Source organism: Salminus brasiliensis, chromosome 3 (assembly GCF_030463535.1).
Source record: "Salminus brasiliensis chromosome 3, fSalBra1.hap2, whole genome shotgun sequence".
Classification (NCBI taxonomy): domain Eukaryota; kingdom Metazoa; phylum Chordata; class Actinopteri; order Characiformes; family Bryconidae; genus Salminus; species Salminus brasiliensis.
This window is the reverse complement of record NC_132880.1, coordinates 26,821,840-26,843,982: the sequence shown is the minus strand read 5'-3', so window position 1 is coordinate 26,843,982 and position 22,143 is coordinate 26,821,840. Positions and strand designations below refer to the sequence as shown.

At 39.5% G+C, this 22,143-nt stretch overlaps 1 protein-coding gene across 4 annotated transcripts in view; it reads right to left on the bottom strand.

The window, feature by feature from the left end:
* Positions 1–22,143, bottom strand: part of arhgef2a (Rho guanine nucleotide exchange factor (GEF) 2a) — a 54,194-nt gene that overhangs the window by 11,029 nt on the left and 21,022 nt on the right. For 2 of the 4 annotated variants that reach the window (XM_072675754.1, XM_072675756.1), the window contains exons 8-16: positions 13,335–13,497; positions 9,825–9,892; positions 8,344–8,410; positions 7,694–7,823; positions 7,191–7,300; positions 6,404–6,547; positions 4,422–4,672; positions 3,284–3,409; positions 853–970 (exon numbers count right to left, since the gene is read on the bottom strand). In XM_072675754.1, the coding sequence (XP_072531855.1) occupies positions 853–970; positions 3,284–3,409; positions 4,422–4,672; positions 6,404–6,547; positions 7,191–7,300; positions 7,694–7,823; positions 8,344–8,410; positions 9,825–9,892; positions 13,335–13,497 (1,177 nt within the window). Of the gene's footprint in view, positions 1–852; positions 971–3,283; positions 3,410–4,421; positions 4,673–6,403; positions 6,548–7,190; positions 7,301–7,693; positions 7,824–8,343; positions 8,411–9,824; positions 9,893–13,334; positions 13,498–20,577; positions 21,055–22,143 lie in introns of those variants that run through there. The other 2 variants (XM_072675758.1, XM_072675755.1) reach the window with 2 other exon arrangements.

The following is a 22,143-nucleotide window of genomic DNA, read 5'->3' as shown; positions in this document are numbered from 1 at the left end:
TATTGAGAAAGCAGCTGTAGGTTTTTTGTGATAATAGAGGGGAGCGGAGAGGGGAGGAGCATGGGCTGGAAGTGTAGTCTTCCCATGCGAGTGCAAATGTGACATCAAGATTTACCATCTCCTCTTTCATATACAAACACAAATATGGTATGACGATCAGTGACTTCTTCACTTGTTTTAATAAGCTATAATATAACAAGTGGTGTTTTAAGGCATAAAGATAATGGAGGGAAATGTGACCCCCCCAGCACAGTGCAAATCGAACATAAATGTAATTTAATGTGTAGCTCAACATTTCATTTAATCAGTCATTCCGTTGAATCAATCTAAATCAGTCACACCTGATTAGTGTAGTAAACCAAAAACAATAACTACTTAACTTGAGAGTTTGCACTGCAGTGCAATCTAGACATGATAGCATTGTCTTGAACCCATCAGTCACATAACTAATCAAATCAAAAGGAGAACAGCATGAGGAAGTGAGGATTACTGCCGTCTTCCTTCTCTTCTGATGTGTTGAACCAGTCAAGACTTCCTTCACTCAGTTCGGCACTGAAATTATGCTGAACCCAGATGGCACTGACGAACTTACAGCAACTGGGTCCATTGGAACTAATTAACAACTGTAACTCAGCCAGCAGACAAAAAGTGCATGGAAGACTGCTGTTTGTGGGGTATTTGGTCATATAAAGGCTCTGTGGCTAAATGTAGTCATATGTGCATTTTACAAGGTTGTGGTTTCAAAACAATAGTTACAATCGTGCAACAAACATGTTATATTTGATATATTCCTGATAACAGGCTTACAACAAGCACTGCCTAATTTCTGCTGTTACCATAGAGATGGCTTACCCTTTGTGTTGTCGAGGATACGCTGCACCAGAACGGGATACTTAGTGATGCGCTGAGTTACCAGCAGAATGCACTCTTGGAAACCATGACGACGCAACAGAGGACCTCTACTCACCCTCTGAGAGAGAGATAGAGAGAGACAGAGAAAGATGAGGGTGATGGAGGATAAGTACTAGACAAAGAGTTGTGGGTTAGTAAAAGCTCTTTAACTTTATAATCTTCTGTAAAGTCTTTTAGCAGAGGGGTTGTAATATGTGCATATGCACACTGGTGTCAGTGTGTTGAATTGGAGCTTTTAGCATTGTTCTTTTTTATAAATGATGCTGCCTTTAGTGTTGTATGCACTCTGGTGTGAATGAGTAAGAAAAAATAGTGACTAATGTATAAGTATATTAGGGTCAATCCAGGCATTTTTTAATGTATCGGGTATAGGCCAATTTAATCCCAATCCAGTTTTAAAAATAGTGTTCAGAGCGCCATCTGGTGTCCACAAGGCACAATTAACAGACATCATTGCCCAGTCGGCAGCAACGAGGAGCGTTCTCAGTAAGAAAACAGGTAAAGAGTTTAGGTAGAGTCTGCAGTGTGGATTTTACAGTGGAACATAAAACAAAGCATAATATCTGAAACTTGTTTTTTCACCAGCAATAAAGACTAAATAAATCAGTCCAGAATGTCTCAATATAGAAACTGTTACTAAAAACAACATGCTTTTACTTCAGTACTAAAATAAATGTAACAGAAGAGTACAGTTGATTAAATGTCAGAAATTGGTGCTTTTCTGTCTCTGCGTTATTAAATGGTTAAGAAACAGCTGAAGCTTTAGCCAGTAACTGCTTAAAATAGTGCCACGGAGCAATCTGAACCCTCCTAACAGAGCATGGTGAACATTCAAATTGCCATGTTTTTGTACACAGTCTTATTGGGCTGATGTGTGCTAAAAAAAAAATCACCAGTGCTCACGATGCAAGTTGGACTTGATGAAAATACCTGAAAATCTGATGATTCATACAACTATAACAACATTCAGGCAGCAAGGCTATTAGTGCATACAACACCCACGTTCATCCAGCTGTACATCACTGTCCTCCCACTGCAGTAACACACTCACACACACGCATACACACAGTACCTCCATCTTTTCTGCTTGACCAGTATCAGGTGGTTATATAAACTCAAGCACACCAACACAGACACCCCATTTATCTCATATTACACACTCCTGACGTCCTGCCTTGCTCCCTAATCCCCTTCCTAGGACGAGTTCACAGCCAACATCGACTAAGCATGCTGGTGGAAACATGCTGTGGCACATGTTATGCAGGATGGATGTAATACATGCCCTTTGTGTCACATTTTGTACCCAGCTCTCTCTCTTTCTTTTCACGAATTCACTGAAATATCCCTAGACTACTTTCACTCTGTGTTACCAGTGACATGTTCAGAGACACTGCTGATGCATCCTTTCAAGGTGCCATAGAATGCATTTATTCAGTATTTTAAGGTGATATTTGATGTTTGTTGATGTAGTAAGTATGTGACCTTGGTGAGGGTTTTAGTATATGTTTAGACGCAGCTTTACGTAGTCAATTATATCCATATATTATGCTACAGTACAGTGTAGGATAAGTGTAGCCACAGTGCACTTAAAGAGTGGAATTTAACACATTTTTAAAAGCTTATTACACTTGAACTCTACAAAACAGTGCTACAATGGAACTATTTCAACTATACTTAGGTATACTTTAAACATACTACTGAATATGTTTTAAATTATATTTATATTAAATCAGATTTCACTTAAGCTTAAAATGATATTAAAACACATTTAATAAAGTATTACAACAAAATTGCTATTGTTTACTACTGAGTGTACTAGAAATGTACCAAAACTAGGCATCACATATATTTACATTAAGATAGTCAATCCAGTTTACAGTCCTGGATTTTGTTAATGGAGCATAATGGGGCAATCCATTTAACTGATTGGCCACGTAATGTCACACCTACCAAGGATTACAAGTTCAGGTTCAAGTTCAAGTTCATTTTTTTCAAAAATCTGAAATCTAAGGTTAGGACTTCCATGTAGGACAAAAATGGATCAACAATTAAATCTTAATTTTATCAGGAATGAAATCTTTCTGTGTTGTAATGTTCTTTATTGATGGACTCATTGTGATAAGTTTCAGAGAGACTGTACACATACATTACTGGGAACAGTACTGGGATCATCTGAATAGTGATTTGTATTGGTATGTCCCAATGCATACGTCTGCTTGCTCAAATTGTAAAAATAAAGTCTTTGTATTTTCAGCTTTTTTCGATGCACCCCCCCACATCTCTAAATAAATGACAACAGCACTGAGGAATCCTATTAGAAAGATGCAAGACTAGGAATGAGTTAGGAACCTTTACTATACTGCGCTCTTACCCGTATAAAGTACTGTAGTCTCTTGTCTCTGGCCAGCAGTTCTTTGTATAGTTTAACAGCCTTCAAGTGGCGACTGCAGAATTCAGCATAGGCTTTCCTCATCTCATCAGCGCAATGACCTGAGAACTGAAAGACACACATGTGCACACACATATTTACATAGGGACAGGGGAGCAGAGATTACCATTTTTTTAGTTCTCTGTTTACAGTTTTCTTATTTATACAATATAAGACTTTGTGCAGAACATCATGTCTCTCGTTCTCATTCTGAGACTTAGTACACATGTATCATAACTCTCTTCCCACCACACACTCAATGCAAGTCACACATTTACACCTCACTTCATTACACCCACACACCCAACACCTTCTCTAACACAGAGATTTTAAAGCATTTTTATAGTGTTTTGTTACAGCAGTGATTCCCAACCCAGTTCTCCAGAAACCTCTAACTATTCCACCAAGTTGCTCCTACTTCAGGTTGTCAGCACAAAACAGAGAGGATATCAGCACGTCTAGTGGTTAGCAGTCCATGGCGTCACCATTTTCTCTTACGTTAATCAACCTATTGTTTTATACTGGGCACATTTGGCACAATGTGTCAGTGGGGTAACGCCAGCGTGAAGCACTCTGGGTTCATGCTCTAGGACGCATGAGACGAGCTAATCAAACAATTCAAACTATAATAATCAAAGCAAAGCAAACTGCTGCATTTTCTGTTGGAGCAGCAGCACTGACCTAGAACTGATCTGAAAAAGGGTCTAGAGTCTGTTCGAGGAATGAGGAATTAAAACTATAAACCTCGTTCAGATAGTAAATATATGACTGCTAATGTGCTCAAACACATTTACACAAAAACATAATATACTAGATTATTATTTATCTGCATTTATTCAAATGTATGAGATCTCCTGAACAAATATTGCTTATCACTCAAATATGCTGCTCTAAATATTTATATTATTGTGATAAATTACATCACAATATGTCAATATACCTTTTTGTGGATATTGTCAGAAAATGTTTTATCATATTAATACTGCATCGCCCACGCCTACTGTGGCTTTTTTCACAGTACTGTACAGCATTTTACCTGCTGACACTTACATACACACACAATAATGCCCCATGTCGGTACCTGTTGCAGGAGGATGTCGCTGATGTGACTGATGGTGAAGTTGTGTGCGCTGGACGGCTGCAGGCAATGCTGGCGGCGATCAAGCAGCTGGTTGAGGAAGTGTGTATGCAGGGCCAGCAGCCGCTCAAGGCAAGGGAAGAGCGCGTGCACCACACCCGGCTCCAACTGCACCTCCTCCAGCATCCCGCGCCGAAACACACCTTCCATGATGCGCAGTGTCCGCACGTGGTGCAGTTCTGTCTGGATCAGCTCTGCGGGAGATGCAGATTGTTAACATAAATCAAGCGGGTCAGCAAGGGATTGTGTTGACACTTCAGGCATCATCATCTCCGAACTTCAGCTCTGCAAGTCCCAGTTGCCCAGTCTAGACTGTTATCAGATCTAGCTTATTGTTGGGTTCCGTGTTTTACCCCTTAGAAATCAAGTTTCACTGACAATATCAAAAGGGCGGGGAAATTGTGAATTTATTGTTTCTCACCCATTGCTCACTAAATCAAGCAGGTGTTAAACTGTTATCACAGTAGCATTTAGAAAAGTATATTTTATTATGATATGAACTCGGTTGAAACTTATAGTTGTGTGTAAAGTCTTGCCTTGTTGAAAGATAGTCTGTCATTGTTTACTAATACTATGCTTTACTATTACTAATATATGGCAAGCAGAACTGGTACGACATAATGTCTGCTGATGAAGATCAGTTACCAACTTCTTTTAATATGTGACTACTTGTAGTGAATGAACACAGGGGTTCATGAGAGGTTTCATGAGATTTCTTGAGGTTTCAATGCTCAGTTTTAATATTATGCTTTTAAAACACACCTCAAAACTGATACAGTAAAGATCTTGGCAATGTTATTAAGTTAAAGGGAGGGGAGAGATTTAAAAAGAACATTCTGTAACATTTACTGAAAATCCTCTCATTCTGGCAGCTGTCCATAAATAAAAATCTTCAGAAGAACAAAATCGTCTGTACATGTGTGCTATTGAAAACATTCAATCAATTAGGGCAAGGAGGCGTAGTTACTAGTCTGTCCATCTGATAGGATCCACTGCAATAATGCCAGGCATTGGGCCAAAATGGTTTAACTCCCCCCAGCATGAAGCTGTGGAGCAGCAGAGCTGTGTTCTCTGAAATGATGGTGCTCCATCCAATACTTTTGGGATGAGATGGGCAGTTGGGAAGGTGGCGTGGTGATTATCCAACATCCCTAATTTAATCAAATTCTCAATTCTCTGCAATGCTTCAAAATCAAATAGATTTTTTCCCAATGTCGCTCTGTTTAGTCTCTAGCCAGCTAGTGACTGTGTACATGTAAATTTTGTGGCAGTTTTGAGGTTTTGAAACTGGCCTGTTTTACAGCTCCATTTTACTTACGTGAGATTTGCTTTTGAAACAGTGTTTAAGATTCTTTTAAGAAGATGGTTTGGCACTTCTATGCATCAAATTCTCAATATTTAATTATTCCAAAGTAAATGCAGTTTCTTATTCTAGGGCATCTTTAAAAAAAAGTAGTAGCCTATTTAAGGCTAACAAATGAGATCTGGGCTTCCACAAAGGTATATAAATTACACAAGACAAAGCTTTAGTGCAAGCAGTGTTTGCTTATACAAACACAAGTTCATTCAGTGCATTGTTTGGCTAATCAATCCTTCATTAAGTTAGTTTGTTAATTCTGCATATAATCTACTGTTAGCTTAAACACTCTTACTTATTGTCCAGATAAGTTTCAAACTGCTGCTGATATGCACAGACTTTGCACAGTACTGCAGCTGTTGTAACATTGGTTGGCTAATTAACAGCATTGATGTCTGTGTGAAATCTGTGATAATAGTTAGCCCTAGCATTCTAGCCTAGGTGTGTTTAGAGGCCAGACTTTGATGGGAACAGTAGAAGGAGCTGCTGTTTGGCTTTACAGTTTCAAAACAGCTAGCTTCTGATAACCCTGCCCATTTACGCTTTGCTTTAAATAGCTCTCTCTCACCATAGATGACATCCTGCCTCTTGATGATGTCTTTGCGGTGGGTCTGTAGGTAGGCAGAGTCAACTGCCATACTCCAGGAATCAGCCCCAAAGTCACGTCCGTCAATCTCTAGCTCTTCAAGCATGGAGGCATAGTACAGCTCTCCTACAGGGTGAAAGAGGGAGTTTTTTACTTGAAATTAAATCACAAAGATACACATTGACATTTTGTACAAAATAAATACACAACTGAATTCTTCTGCTTTAAAAATGTGTTAGGAGTTTATTTATGGTAAAACCATGTGTGTGTAATGTGGCTTATTACGGAATGAAAATAATATCATGAGACAGTCTTGGTATTAAAAGGAGGTCAGTCTAGACGGAAGATTGTAATGAATAACGAAATACAGTTTGTGGAGATTTTGGATGGCATTTGAGCATGTCCACAGCAAATAAAGTCAGCACATGCCAAACTGGTAATGAGCTGTGAAAGCCTGTTATAAGATCAGTGAATCTAGCTGTGAAACAGTCTAGAAGAATTTGAAAATAATATCACTTATGTGAAAAAGTAATTGCCCCTTTAGCTACTCTACCAAACAGTTACCATATTCAGTTAATAACTGGGTTCAATTTCACTAGTCACATCCAGACATGACTACTGCCAGATGTGTTGAATCTAAACATCACTCAGTTTGGCAATATGAAGCAGGCTAAAAGATCCCAAAAAGCAGCACATGACGCCACCGTCTAAAGAGTTGGCATGCCACTGTATATGTATGTTTGTGCGTGTGTGTGTGTGTGTTTCCTACCCTCATCATTGAGTGATTCCATAGACATGGTTCTGCTCCTGAAGTTTAGAGAGTCTGTGGATTGAGACAAGATCCTGCGCAGCCCCAAGGGAGAGTCATCACTCAGAGTCCTACACACACACACACCGACACACACCATGTGCATGCACACAAACGTAATTGCACACCCATGCAGCCCCACATGTGCATGCACCGGAACACACAACAAAAAACCTTAAATGAGTTGCGAGCATTGGAGAAAATAATAACAACAATAACGATGTATGAAAGGCAACTAAAATATACGAGGCACAGAAATCATACAGAAAATTCAGTACAGAGAACAAACACACACTTGACTACGACAACTACACAATAAGGAAGAGCAAGACTGCCACTAGGACACACAATGAAATGTACTTCACATTTAAAGTAAAAGTGAGCTGCACAACTGAAGAAATGCTTTTTGTATTTAACAACATCCACAAAAAAACAGCGAGTTCATTAAGTGGGGTGGCACTCACCCTGCGATGTTATTGGTGGACACACTTTTGGAGAGTAAGAGGGAGGAGCGTCCACGGCGGGAGCCGAGCAGCGATTGGCGGAGGCTGTCAGATGGGTAAATGGCTGAGCTAGGTCGTTCCTTCAAATGTGCTGCAGAGGAAAAAGAGATAGGAAGAAAGATGCATGGAGTTGAGTTGTCACTAATATATCCAAATTAAAATGGGACTTAAATAGTAACACCTGACTGATACTCTAGTCCAATGTTTAGGTTTCACAAATGTATATCATAATTAAATGATTAGCTTCCAAACAAAAAAGCATAATGGGTGAAGTAGGAAGTACATTAAGTTAAATACACAGGGACAAAGATCAGTGACCAGTACAACCTAATAGAAGAGGAAATAGCCTAATTGAACACACATGGTTAACATAACCAACTTTCCATTACAATAGAAACAAATAAAGGAGAAAAGCTGAAGCAAAGAAGGTGGGGTCATGAACAAGAGGACTAAAGAGAATGAGATGAGAAATGAGAAATGAGTGAGGTCATTATTATGATGAAAGAAAATATGAAAGGTAACAAGGAGAAATAATAGTGAGAACAATTACAGGTAGAAGACAAAGTTACAGAGAAACATGTTGTTCTTGACAGTCTGAGAGAATCACTTACTTTTATTCCTCAACGTCACCGTGCCGCCATACGCCGAACTGTTCCGCATCAGCGCTAGCTTCTGTTGCTGCAGCAACACAGAACAAAAAGGTCTATCTTAAATTTAATATGGACTAAGTAGTATAATAAAAATGACTGACTACCACATTTATCATTATAACAGGTGTAAAAAAGTTGCAGTGCATCATGATGCATCAGTCTGAAGGCAGCATTTCAACTGCATTGATTTCGGAATGTCAGAATTAGGGATATAATGATACCACTTTTTCATTCTCAGGTATCTGCACACACAAAGTACCAATACCAATATTACCTCTAAACTAACCACTCGATGGGTGCCTAAAAATGCTGATATTTAAACCACTCAACTATTTCATATATTTCATTTTAGTAAAGACAATGTTCCGTGTCACTAATGAAATATAATAAGCTAGGAAAATGCTGTTCATTCTGGTTGAATGATTTCACATTTTACAGCTATAAGAAAACAAAAACTGACACAGTGTAAAAACAAGTACATAAAGAAAGTAAAGTGGTAATAAGCTTTAATTAACAGCTTCCTTTCAGAACAATGAAACGTAAGGGAGGAAAATAAAACTATCCGTTTAGAAAATAAATGTGCATATGCAGTAGGTTAAGGGTGAAGTTCATTTATGTCTCTGTGTATAAAGGTGCTATGCTGACCGTTTTTGTTCAAGCAAGCTTTCAGCTATGCGTACTGTTCTGTATGGCGTCTATGCATTCTTGCAGTCGGTTAACAGACATTTACAGGTCAGTCTCCACATGTAATACTGATATGGAGTAATACTGCTCCATATCAGGAGCAGTATTGCTCATCTTAAGAGTGTAATAATCCCACAACATTGTCATAGTGTTTGTGTCAAAAACTAATTTGTGATAAGGATGTTTTCTGTAAAGCCAATACCAATACTGTATTTAAGTGCCAGAGCACTGATACCTATACTGCAACACTAGTCGAAACTGATAAAGTATGCGCTTTTAGGCCAAATAAAATATTATTTTCAATTAACAAAAAAAAAGAATAATAATTGGTATGTTTTGTCTGTATTCTACTACTGAACAAGTAATTTTTACTTTTAAAATCCTGTAAATCCTGTAAAAAAACTCTAGCCTGCAATAACACGCTATGTAAGATATAATGCGTGTTTCTTCATGTGGGGTAAACAAGAAGTTTGAGCATTGTAGCCTACTTTTAGACGCTCATCTTAAGTGAAGAGCTTCAACTAAAATAGAGGTCATTTTCAAGCACAGTAGTGTGTAAAGGTCAGCTTTAATAAAAAGAAATGGTTGTTTCAATATCAGTATCAAAGGATAAAAAGAACTCTCATAATCGAGTTGTGGTGAATGACTAATGAAGAATCATTAGTTAAATAATCATCAGCTTTGAAAAAAAATAATTATGTACGACCACCAGCATGTGTCTCTGTAAGCAGAAATGATAGTCTGAGGATTTTTCTTACCCGCTGTTTCATTTTGACACAGTTGGGCAGGGCGTCTCTGCAGCGGTTGTGAATGGTGACATTACAGGCTGGAAAATACGAGAGAAAGGAAGCATTACTTCATTTGTCTGTCTTTCACATCATGTGTCCATCTCCACTATGCACAGAAACTGCTGGTTCAGTCACCATAAACTACCGCTTCTGATTTTGAAAGTGGAAGTGGACCACAGACAGAGTCTTTCCTATGCAGCCTCTGATAACGTTACAAGCCCACCAAAGAGGAGTGCCCCCTTATACCATGTAGCTCCAGCATCTTCTTACAGAATAAACGTTTCCATTCAGATAGTTGCAAAAACATGAAGTTAGATTTTTAATATAAATCTCTGACATACGGTACCGGTCTTTCTCCTCTCTCGCTCTTTCTCTTGGCCGGTATCCATGGCTGTGCTGAGACCTGTGCTCCAGATCGTCTTTTCTCTGAGCAACTTACTCCTGTAAGTAAGTACGTTTTTCTGTAATGGCCTTTCCAGTGCACTCTTCCAGTCTGTTGGGCCCATTGTTTGAACTGTCTGACTTCCTGTTTTGAGGTTGATTGGGCAGGAAAGACTTGGGGCCCCGGTGGAGTTTCCCTGATATCCCCCCAAATAAACACACATACTACTGCCCCCATAAAATATATAACAAGTCACAGACACTAAGATCTTTCAGGTTTAACTATAATAAATAAAGTATTACTACTTACTATTAGATGGAATTAGAGTGTTCTCTGTGTTTCCTATTACTATATAAAAGAAGCATAATGCTTCCCTTATTGTTAGATGCACTGTGAAGCAGTTTCATTCAGGACAAGCATAAAATAAATATAATGTTATTACTGATGTGTTTAACCAAAATAAAAAAGAAAGTTGACTGACTTATTTGTATATTCCTGTGCATTTGTTTTTGTCATATAGTTTTCTCAGAAATACCTGTTTTTTTGCCTTGGCAAGAAAGGGTTGTGTGAAACAGACCACTCCCCTCACTGTGCAGTGCTTTATGGGCCCTTGCTGCTTTGTGTGTTGAGTGTGAAAGCAGTAACTGCATGTTCCAACACCTACTCAAATGTGTAGCACAATAAATGCAGGAGCACAGACCAGGGCAGCAAAGCACAGAGCTAATGCTAAAGGCCTTATCGGTGACATGCTTGTGCTGTCTAGATGCTGCAATAAGCAGAGGTCAAATGAAGAAGTTGAGAACAATAGTGAAATCGAGAACAGAGGAGAGGTGAATAGCATGACACCAAAACAGGAAAGGGTGTGTGTGTGTAAGTGTATGACAAAGCATAGATTCTCACTGTAGTGTCTCCTCTTCAGTGCATCAAAATGGCTTGTACAATGTGAATGATTAAAGCATTGATCAAAGTTATATATATAATTCATTTCTTTTTTAATATCTATAATTTATATATATTTATACATATTGTATATAATTACATATGTAATTTATCATTTATATATAATTGAAGTATTTATTTATTTATTTTTGTCCACTGATATTTTTGACTGTCTGAATCATGCAGTATGAAGGTAAAGAGTCTGAAACTATTTATCTGCAGAAATAGCACTGGTGTGTGTGTGTGTCCATGTGCATGTATATGGATGTGTGTGGGAGAACTGGGCACATTAACTCTGAATCTCTCTTTGCCAGAAAAAATAGTCCAAGGTAGTAGGGCTATGTGCAACATAGTGTGAGAGTTGTTATATGTATAGTGGGTATTCTGGATGAATCTCTAAAATGTAAGAATAGTCCACCTGAAATTAACATTGCAGGCATTTATTTCTGTAGTGTTAAAAATTCAAGTACATTGCTGTAAAAAAAAATTTGCCCCCTGTCTTAATTTGTGCATCTTAACATCTTAAAGCTAAATGATAAAAGAGAATAAAAAAAGAAAGAGAAAAAAGAACAGAAAGAAAAAGTGGCTGTTCTCCTTAAGTAGGTGGTTAGCATCAATAACTGCATTCTAACGGTTTCCAAGTGGTTGGTAATTAGTGTCACACAATGCCATGGAGTACCACTTCGCCTTGCAGAACTGCCTTAGATCTGTGACATTTGTAGTCTAGGCTTAGGCTTTGACTAGGTCATTCTGAAAGTGCAAAATGTCTTACTTTTGAATCAATGTGAGGTAGACCTGCCTATGTTCTTTGGATCACTGTCTTGTTGCAGGCAACAACTGCAGTTTAGCTCATAAACAGATTACCTCGCATTCTTTGAATTAATTTCTGGTACATATCATCCAGGTAGTGACAATGAACCCAAGAACAACAAACCACAGGTCAGTGGTCATGACTCGGCCATCAGAGAAACACTGGGCAAGAAATGCTTTGTTACCATTGAGAAAACTATGTCTGTGAAAGGATCTCTTCTCCCGCGACTATTAGTTTACTAAGAAGCTAAAGAAAGAAGTCACTTCCTCATCATCATCTTGTGTCACATATTAAAACATGAGGGGCTGAGCCGTGTTTAAATTTCATACACACATGACCTGAATTCTGAATCAGTAAAAGTATTGTTCCGTTCATGGAACAATATTTGACCGTTAACGAACTACATAAGAAAATATCTGAAAGTCACGATGTCTGGTGGCTTTTAACTATCCCTTGCTTAGATATACCAGCAAAAGGCATTGGATCTTGTTCCACTGACTGTTGCTTAGTAACAAACCATTTTGGTCCTCATTCAGCTCATGTAGTGAGCTACGATGTTTACTATAAATTACCAGTGCATTGTGGGAGACTGCAGTGCCCTCAATATCGTGTTCTATTCCGCTTTATGATTCGGACAATGACTGGCATAATCAACAGCCTTTTTGGTCACAGCCAATGAATTCATCTGTCAGGTCATCTGTACATGAAGCTAAAAAGTCATGTAACAACGCAATAATCCAAAGCACACATACATGTCTACCTAACAATAGACAAGAAGGAACGTAAACTTTTGGAAGTCGTGATTTAACCTAACCCTACTGATATGATGAGTCAGTGGCCTGAAATGTGGGGCCTGAAATCCTCCAAATATCATTAAGCTGAAGTAAGTCTGGGCCAAGATCCCTTAATGTTTTTGTGACACTAATTGACAACTACAGAAACGGTTGGGTTGCCCTATTGCTACTAAAGTGGCTGTAATAAAAGACGCAATACTCCAATCTACAGACATTGTTAGTAATGAACCAAGCCAATATACAGGATATTATTCCATTACTAACTTTATTAAATGAACTAATCGCTGATCAGAAGTTACCAAATTCACATTTAATACTTAAATATCGCTATCAGCTTTTAATCTCCAGAGGACTACTTTGTCATTTACATAATTTATTATCTTATGTAGTAAGTGGTTCATTTCTCTTCTGTAGCCTAATGTTTTGGTGTACATAGAAGAATGAACAGAAGTGCAGTGAGGCATATATTTTTTTAAAAGAAGAAGAAAGGCATAGCACTGGTATTAGATTAGTTCGATCTCTAGTGTGTATGTGTGAAGGCGTAAGAGACTCACTGGGGCAGCTGAGGGCCTCCTTGGCTGTAATGCTCTTGTTGCAGGCAGAGCAGAGTGTGGTGCTGCTGACGGTGAGTGAGGTGAAGAGATGTCCGTTACTGTAGCGCGCCTCTCGCTCCCTCGCCTCCCTCTCTCTCTCCCTCATCCGCTCCTTCTCCTTATTCTGACAAAACAAAACATTCCAGACACCTGATGAATAGCTGCACTCCAGGCACTCACTCCTACAGTTATTGTTGCCATTACCAAAAACCATAAAAATCAGAACAGTAAATATCATTCCTGGATAAACGTTTGGTAACAGATAACATATGGTTATTTAGCAGAAAAAATAACCTGGAAAAAAAGATCCACAGAGATATACACACAGTAGCGATAACTCCAGAGTCATGCCTCTTTTAAATGCTTTAAACCATCAGTGGTCTAGAAATAAAAGCATAAGCAAGGTATACATGGAAACAACAATTTCATAAAGAATAGATAGAGTGACAAATCAAATGAATACAATCTCCTCCTTACCCTTATAAAAGTATTGGGACACCTGCTCATTCATTTCTTCCAAAATTAAGGGTATTTAACTAAAGTGTTAGTGAGGTCGCGATGTTGGGTGATCAGCACCCCACCTCACGCCCAACACCCCAATTCATCCCAAAAATACTGGATGGAGCACCACCATTCCAGAGAACACAGTTCCACTGCTCCACAGTTCAATGCTGGGGGGCTTCATATCCCTCTAGCCCACTCCTCGCATTAGGCATGGTGCAAACAGGTTCATGTTTATCTGCTCCAGAGAGTCCTATTCTATTGGCAGTTCTTCTCTACAGGGACAAGCTGTGTGTGTGTGCATTAGCACAGCAATGGGTATTTTACGTTGGAGTTACTAATACTAAAGGCTAATGTAGCTAAAGCATAAAGGACAATTATACCATGTCAGTGAGCACTGTGTAAACTTCAAGCCTCACACATGTGCCTCAAACTGCATCACAATGTAAAGTAACATGAATTGTTTATGGCATTTTTACATGTCCCTGCCCTGACTAAGTCCATGGCAAAGCCTGTGCTAGAAAAAGATTTTGCTCTTTATTAGGCTCCAATAGTTTCATATCTTGAGTGTGAGCACAGAGTGAAGCAAAATGAAGTTACCTGTGACTGCTCTTGGGTATAAAGAGAGTGTCCTTTACTAACTGTTGTTAAGATGTATATTCCTTGATAGTAGTGAACAGGAAATGATATTTGGGTCATATTTGGTTGACAACATTTTCAACAGTGCACTGAAATTAATGCTTGCACAAAGCACAGTTTGTTGAGGATAAAAATCTCTTACTGTGACCTAGCCCTAGAACCCTGAAGAATGTGCTTCAATGAAATTAAGGGCGAAACTGTTTGCTCACAAAGCCATCTTAGGCGAGTCATCAACAGAACACTGCGCAGCTTGATTTAGGTGTGTCAGTGTGTCTTTGTTATCATAATTATGGGAGAAGCACGCCTTGAGCTGCTCGAAACATGCAAAAGGCATGTACTAAGTCTCTTTAATTATTCATGGGTGTGTTTTGGGCGTAACGTGCAATAAACCAATCAGCATGTCTCTTGCCATTCCGTTTAAGAGCCAGGTAAGATTGTGGTGGAGTGCCTTGCTTCTAGAATAACATTATTTTATTTTGTATTCTGTTGATTGTTGATGTAAACGTTTGCATAGCTGCCAACTGGCATGCAACATGGATTTGTGCACCGCTGCATGTCCATGTGTGCGTAACGAGCTGGGGTGTATGTGCATTGGGCACACGCCTATGCTGACAATTCACTGCCAAGATAGCAATGAACGTCTGACTGTTGATGTCTGCCTAGGCTGTTTTCAGTCAGGGGTGCACCTGTGCTTTCCGTTGGCAAGATTGCAATACGCAAGAAACTGACCTGAACACACCTCATTTTGAGACCACCCTGGCCATCAGCGTAGCTATATTAGCAAGCACCGTTGCTATTTAAACAATGCTGTCAGAAGGCGTGAAGATACACTGTTGTCGGGGTATAAGATAGCAATGAGCATTGCAGGCGCAGCGTTTTAGTCAAAAATATCACAAAGATAAAATTATTATTAATGAAAATAATTTCAAATAAAGCAAATAGCACCATTATTTTATAATATATTATTTTGCTTTATTTGTACAATATCTGAATGATCTAATCAGACATAGATAGTGTCCACCATAGCGCTTGTTAAAGGCCAAAGACGGCTCATTATTTGCCTGCTTTAGCTTCACAGAATATTTAGAAAAACACTGGACTTCAAGTCTGTCTCTGACCAAGCAAATGTATTTCAGAATCCTTCAGAAAGTCCAGGGTTAGTTGAAGACTTCAACTACAAGTGTTCAGTACCCATAAAACAAAACTGATGTCAGAAAGTTAACATTGTGCCCCACAGAGGTCCAGATAAGCCCATGACCTCTTAATGTCTTTGTTTCAGAACAGCTGCTGTTTGTCAGGCAGACTGATATTTAGCATTTTGTCGCTGACTGCTCCTGTTTTTTCACTGACAATCTTCCCCTTCTACACATGGGAGTTTACATCCATTAGTCAATATGAAAATATGATTAAAATAGAAACAAGCACTGCTCTTGACAACAAAAAACATGACAAAATATTTATATATATTTATTTATTTATTGTACATTTTGTAATCATTTTTTATAATACCTACTTATTTTATTTAATATCACAGTTTATTAAATATTCACAATTTATTTAATATTAGTTACTGCCACACCAAATTATGAAAACAACTTCTTCAGTGATAAATACTATAAGTAGGGAATTACATAAATATGCAGCTAGACAAGATAGTGTCTGTATTACCTGTAGGCTTTCTAATTTGTTTTGATATCTCCAAAGGACAAAAACATGGTAACAACATAAAATATATTTAATTAACATATGCAACTTTTCACCAAATTAAGACCATATTAAAATATATCATGCTTTACCTATCATATCATAAATGTGATATGGAATTATAGTTCTTCTAAATAATTCACCCTTTTGACAGGATTTCTCTTGTTTCAGTGTGCGGCCAGCAATTTCACAAAAATCGCACAGTTTCTGTGTATTATCTCTGAAACTTCAAAGGACTAACCCTAACCCTTCACTTCTAAAGCGATTTTCGAGCAGTCCACCCTTTTTAGCACGGTTTTAAATATTCTATTATTATTCTTAGTTTCAAAAATGTGTAAAATAATGTGCCTAGAGGGCAATCCACTAATTGAGCATTATTGAAATACTTGACTGTGCCCTTCTCTGACCTTCAGACCAAATGCACTAGTAAACAAGACTGGGCTTCAATTTATGCCACAGTTTCTAGACTTCTTGGTTCAGGATCATTCTATTTAAACTGCTGCTAAGCAAGCTGTATATAAAATGCATGTGCTGTTCTGACAAGCAGCTTTTTAGGAAGCAGTTAACTGATATAATGATAACCTGATCATGAATGATAACTGACTTCCACAAACATCACCCACCAAGATATATGCTTATAATCCACGAGCCACTTCTGAAGAACGCTATGTCCATCAAGATTCAACAGAATGTACATTTGCACATTACTTTAATTAAATACTTTATTGTTTACCCTATGGATTTAATGTCAATGGTCATAACAAGTCTGGCCAATGTTTCAGTCAGTTTCACAAACTTGCCTAACTTTAGGTATAGCAGTGTGAAAGATTGCTAGTCCAGATTGTAAAATCAAGAATGCATCAGCAAATAAAGTGTGTTACGAAATAGTCACAATTACCCAGATGGATCTAGGAATGTCCCACAGTCCAGTTTATGATATATATCGTAGGCTACCTATTACTTACCTATGTAACTAGTAGCCATACTGTGATACTCTGTTAAACAGTTTGACTTTTTAAACTTCTTTTTGGAACTGACCACTTAATAATATCCTTATCGTTGTTTTTTTGGCCCACTTTATTGCAACATATGACTCATTTGGTGTCTTGCTACTTTAAAATGCTGTAGTAAATATACTTTTGTTTTTGTTATGGCATAGTGTAATTGTGATTGCAGTAACAGGTAAAAGTGTGTCCTGTTGCATGTTATATATGTAGATCTAAGCACAGATGGTGATGAGACAGCGTGCAAAAGGGAGTGAGCCGTCTCATGTCTTTCTCTGCTATTAACAACATGGAACTGAGCAAAAGTAAAAAAAAAAAAAAGGGGAAATGAAAACTGACATCTTACGATTGGATACACGCAGAGACCCTAAGCCACCACCACTTTTTAAAAAAATCTTTCTGAAAAACTGAAAATACTTTTGTATACAAAAATCAAAACAGACCAGGTTTTTTTACTACTTCATATAAACTACTATACCCCCTCTACTGCAGCCACAGTTTACCACATTACTATGCACTGCACATAATTACAGGCCCGGAGTACAGACTGCACATTATGCTAAACCGCACTGCAATTTCGGTAAATTGAACATAGCGTACAATGTGAACTGTTTTACCTTAATGCATATAACCCCCTTGCCTTAATACACCCAGACTACTTGACACCATTTCCACTGTATTCTTTTGTTCAATTGTTTAACTTGATCATGATAAAAAAAAAGTCCCTGGTTTCTGAGAACTCACATTTATGACTGTTTTTGAATTTCTCGTTCTCCCGTTGTTGTGCCACTCTTTAGACATGTTGTACAGGAAACAGAGAGCAAGCACTTCCTCTTTCTGATCTGCAATGCTCAGAGTTAAGTGTTGCCATAGGAACATAAGCATGGGGTGGAAATGGGCAGCATAAAGCTTTACAAAAAGACTTTTGCTGTGCAGTGAAAATATGTAGGTGTATGTGTGAGTGTGTATCTGTACTTGTGTGTGTCAGCAAATGAGTATGAGGTCAAAAATACCCGAGTGGAGCCATGAATCATCTAAATGTAGTGATCTGCTTAGTTCACATCCTCGCTGTCCATGTCCCCACAGCAGAGCTGATATGCGTGGACACAGTTGTAGTTCTTTCAATGGTATGTTAGGACAGGGCTAAATGGGGGAAGACCTACTTGGGGATGTGACAAAAATATTATATCATGATACTTGTATTTGTATCACAATGACATACAGACTAAACACTCTAGTTTAAAACTTAAAATATTTTTTATATTCAACATTTGCTGCGTCAACATCCAGTTACACAGGAACAAATACAGTGTCTCTAGAAAGTTTGTGAACCCTTTACAAGTTTATTTTTGTGTTTTGGCAGAAATCTGATAAGATATGTGATCTTCAACAATAAATAAGTAATGTTCCTCCTATGTTTTAAGAAGTTCAACTTTAAGTCTTCACTTACCACCTTAGAACTCCTGACTAAATAATGTCAGTGTTCATGAGTCCACCATCAGGCAAACAATGAACAAGAAAAATTGTCTCTACTCTCCAAAAAAAGAACACTGCTGCCCATCCGAAGTTTGCTCAAGACCACATGGACAAGCCAGTAGCCCACTGGAAGAACTGTTCTATAGACGGATGAATCAAAACAGAACCTTTCAGCATTAATGGAAACTGCTAAGTTTAGTGAAATCTCCATCCAAAATGTCAAGCATGGGGGTGGTAGCATATATGTGAACTAAGGTTTAACCATAAGTAAACACACAAGTAAAACTACAAGACGTGGTCAAAATCCAGACCTTAACTCAATATAAATGTTGAATAAAACCCACCAACATCACTGAGTTGAAGCAGTTAGGCCACAATTCCTCTAGTAGAACTGTAAAGGGTTTACATACATTTCAGCAGAACTGTATGATCTTAATTAAATACGCAGTTAGGCAGTGTCCTTCAAGTACTGTGGATAGTCACAAAATGCTCAGGAAATCGTAATGTTTATCACACTAACAAATTTTAGCCAGATATTTACTGCAGATCGTACTGCAGACTTTAAGACTTGCTCATATTACCGGTTCGCAGCAATCTACTATTTAGATTCTAATCTAAAATAAAATACACTACAGAAACACCATTTGCTTTTTACTAGATTTAGTCTCAACTGTACGCCCACAGGCCTCAACACCTGACACCAAAACTGTGCCCTTGTTCACAGGTGTGTTTGTAGGGAACTCAAACTCAGTTTCCAGAATGGTGTAGGGTAATGTCACACAGTTGTAGCTGAGGGGACTGCTCAAACACAGACGCCATTTCGGGCCGTGCTGTGAGTGAAGAGTGAAAGGCTTCAGCTCTGGTGCTCCAGTTTAAACAGTTTGAGCTCCATATTTAGTTTGGCCTACAGTAGCCCTGTGGCCTGAATACTGCATCTCTACAGGGAGCCAATGCTACTTTAATAGCATTGGGAGACAGGATGATGATGGTGGTGATGATGATGCCGCCATTAATGATGATTGCTGCTGCTGATGACGACGCAGCCTCACTGTGGTTGACGGTACAAGGTACCACTTCATCAAGTTAGCATCATACCTAAAGTGCTTCCATTTTGATCTCTGACATGACGTGAGTGAGTGTGTGACCATCGCGCTGGTGTGGGACCTTGTGCAGATGCTGAAAGAGTCGACTAATATTTCTATGGCAACCGTTCTTTTTGGTCCTCTCTCTCCATCTCTCCAACCCCAGCTTTTTCAAGAGGCACACACACACACACACAGAAGTTTGTATACCTATCGTTGTGAGGTATTTCCATTGCCTTTGCCTTACTGTCTGATGCCTAAATGCTGCTGATCCGACACATTAACCTAAGTCTAGCCTTAACAACAGGAACCACAAGGACATCTTTAAGCTATTTTACTGACTTATTTTTATTAGGAATTGTGTTGTCCTGGAGAATAAAGAGCATTTACCTCATGGGAACCAGGCAAATGCCTCAACTATCTCAAACTGTTCATGGTTTCCATCATCCTGGGAGAATTTGATCCTTACAAAGAGCTCAATCTACGCACACACACACACACACTCCTTCTCGCTCAGTGCGTCGCTTGATATCCCACTCAGCAACACCTACACAGGCGAAGTAAGGCCAATGCTGGTAATTACAGAAAATTACAGCCTCAGACCCCAACCCTGCCAGCGTCCCCACTGCCGCTCTTCCGCCATCGCGCTTCTCTGAAAACTCGCTGTTTCGCAACGCAAAGATTCGCACTTTCGGTAACGCGCTCAGCACAGAGGAGACCAGCGGCTCCTCTTCTGCCATTTTCCCCGACACGGCGATGCCAGTCCAGCGTGCCCGTGTGTGTATTCCCCGCACTCACCCGAAGAGTGATCTCTCGCATCCTCTCCTGGCGAAGTTTCGACAGATCCGCAACTCGAGACATGGCGAAAAGCGGATCGCTTAGAGGGCCTGCAGCAGACTGACCGCTCCGTCTCCGGGGTAGAAATGGAGAATCCAGGCCCTTCCTCACTGCTGAGAGCGCGCGCGCGTGTGAGTGTGTGTGTGTGTGTGTGTGTGTAAAAAGCGCATGAGACTCATGAGCGCTCAGACAGAAGTTGAGCTGAACACACCGCTCGCGCTCCTCCAGCGCGCGCCACAGGAAACAGCGCAACACGACCCTAAACCGCGCCCACTGCACACCGTGTGTGTAGCCAGCTCTGTACGCACACACTCCTCACACACACGCTGCCCCCGTCTGTGTGAGCGAGGCATAGATAGATAGATAGAAAGACACAGATTGTGTGAATATGTAAGAGAGAGAGAGAGACTGTGTGTGTGTGTGTGTGTGTGTGTGTGTGTGTGTTTTCATTGCTGTGGCAGTAATCTGAGTCTACATTAACTTCACAGCTCCACCTCCCTGCTAGAGCGAATGTTCAGTGTCACACACTTACACACTCATACCTCTACACACACGTAATGCAGCTGACCACACACGCCACCTCAGCAGAGTGGAGAAACCCTTCATCTCCACAGGAAGCAGGATTTCTACGTTCACGACACAATGAGACGGTAGACCCACAACACTCACACACACACACACACACACACACACACACACACACACACACACACACACACACACACGCACAGTGCAGTGGCTCAAGTGTCACAGTTATTAGAGGCAGTGCAAGTATTAACGCCACCTCAGAGCCAAACTCTGTGCCACAAAGCCAAGATTATTCTTCAGCAGTGTGACGGACGGGCGCTCCATCACAGCGCGGTTCCAGAACGGTGCCAGAACTTTCCCACATGGTGATGTTCACTCTAAACTCCACAGTGCGCACTCTGCAGGGCCTGCAGCACTCTCCCTCCCACTGCATGCCAAAAGAAAAATCACCCTTGCGTAACAGCGGTACCTACGAAAACAAGAACTCCGACAGCAGAGAGCAACACTGATCCCTCAGCGGCCCTGTTCATTTCCCTGGATTTGAAGAACACGTGACTCTTAATTACACTTAATAACACTGTAGTTGTCAGTGCTTCTCCTGAAGCAGGCCTGCCGCTACCCTGCACTGTTTAGCACACCTCCAAAAAAAGAAGCTCTTTAGTAAAGGCGATGATTGTACAACTTAAAGAACATCCTGAAATCCTCAGGTTGATGGAAAACCTTTTGTGGATGGCATGTCCCACCTTATAGAAAATGGTTGTACATAGCACCAAAGGGGTTCCTCTATCATTACAAGTAAAAAAAAAAAAAAACGAGCTATTCAGAGCTGCACTATTTGAGCTATACAGATCTCTATCTGCTTAGAGTGTGTTTTTTTGCTTTAACACAAGCAACTCTGTTCAGGAAAACTTTCACTGACACAATTTTTCTTTAAAATAACTCTCAGCCTTTATCAGATATGTTTAGTGTCTGTCTATAGGGCTAATGTAGGTAACAGGT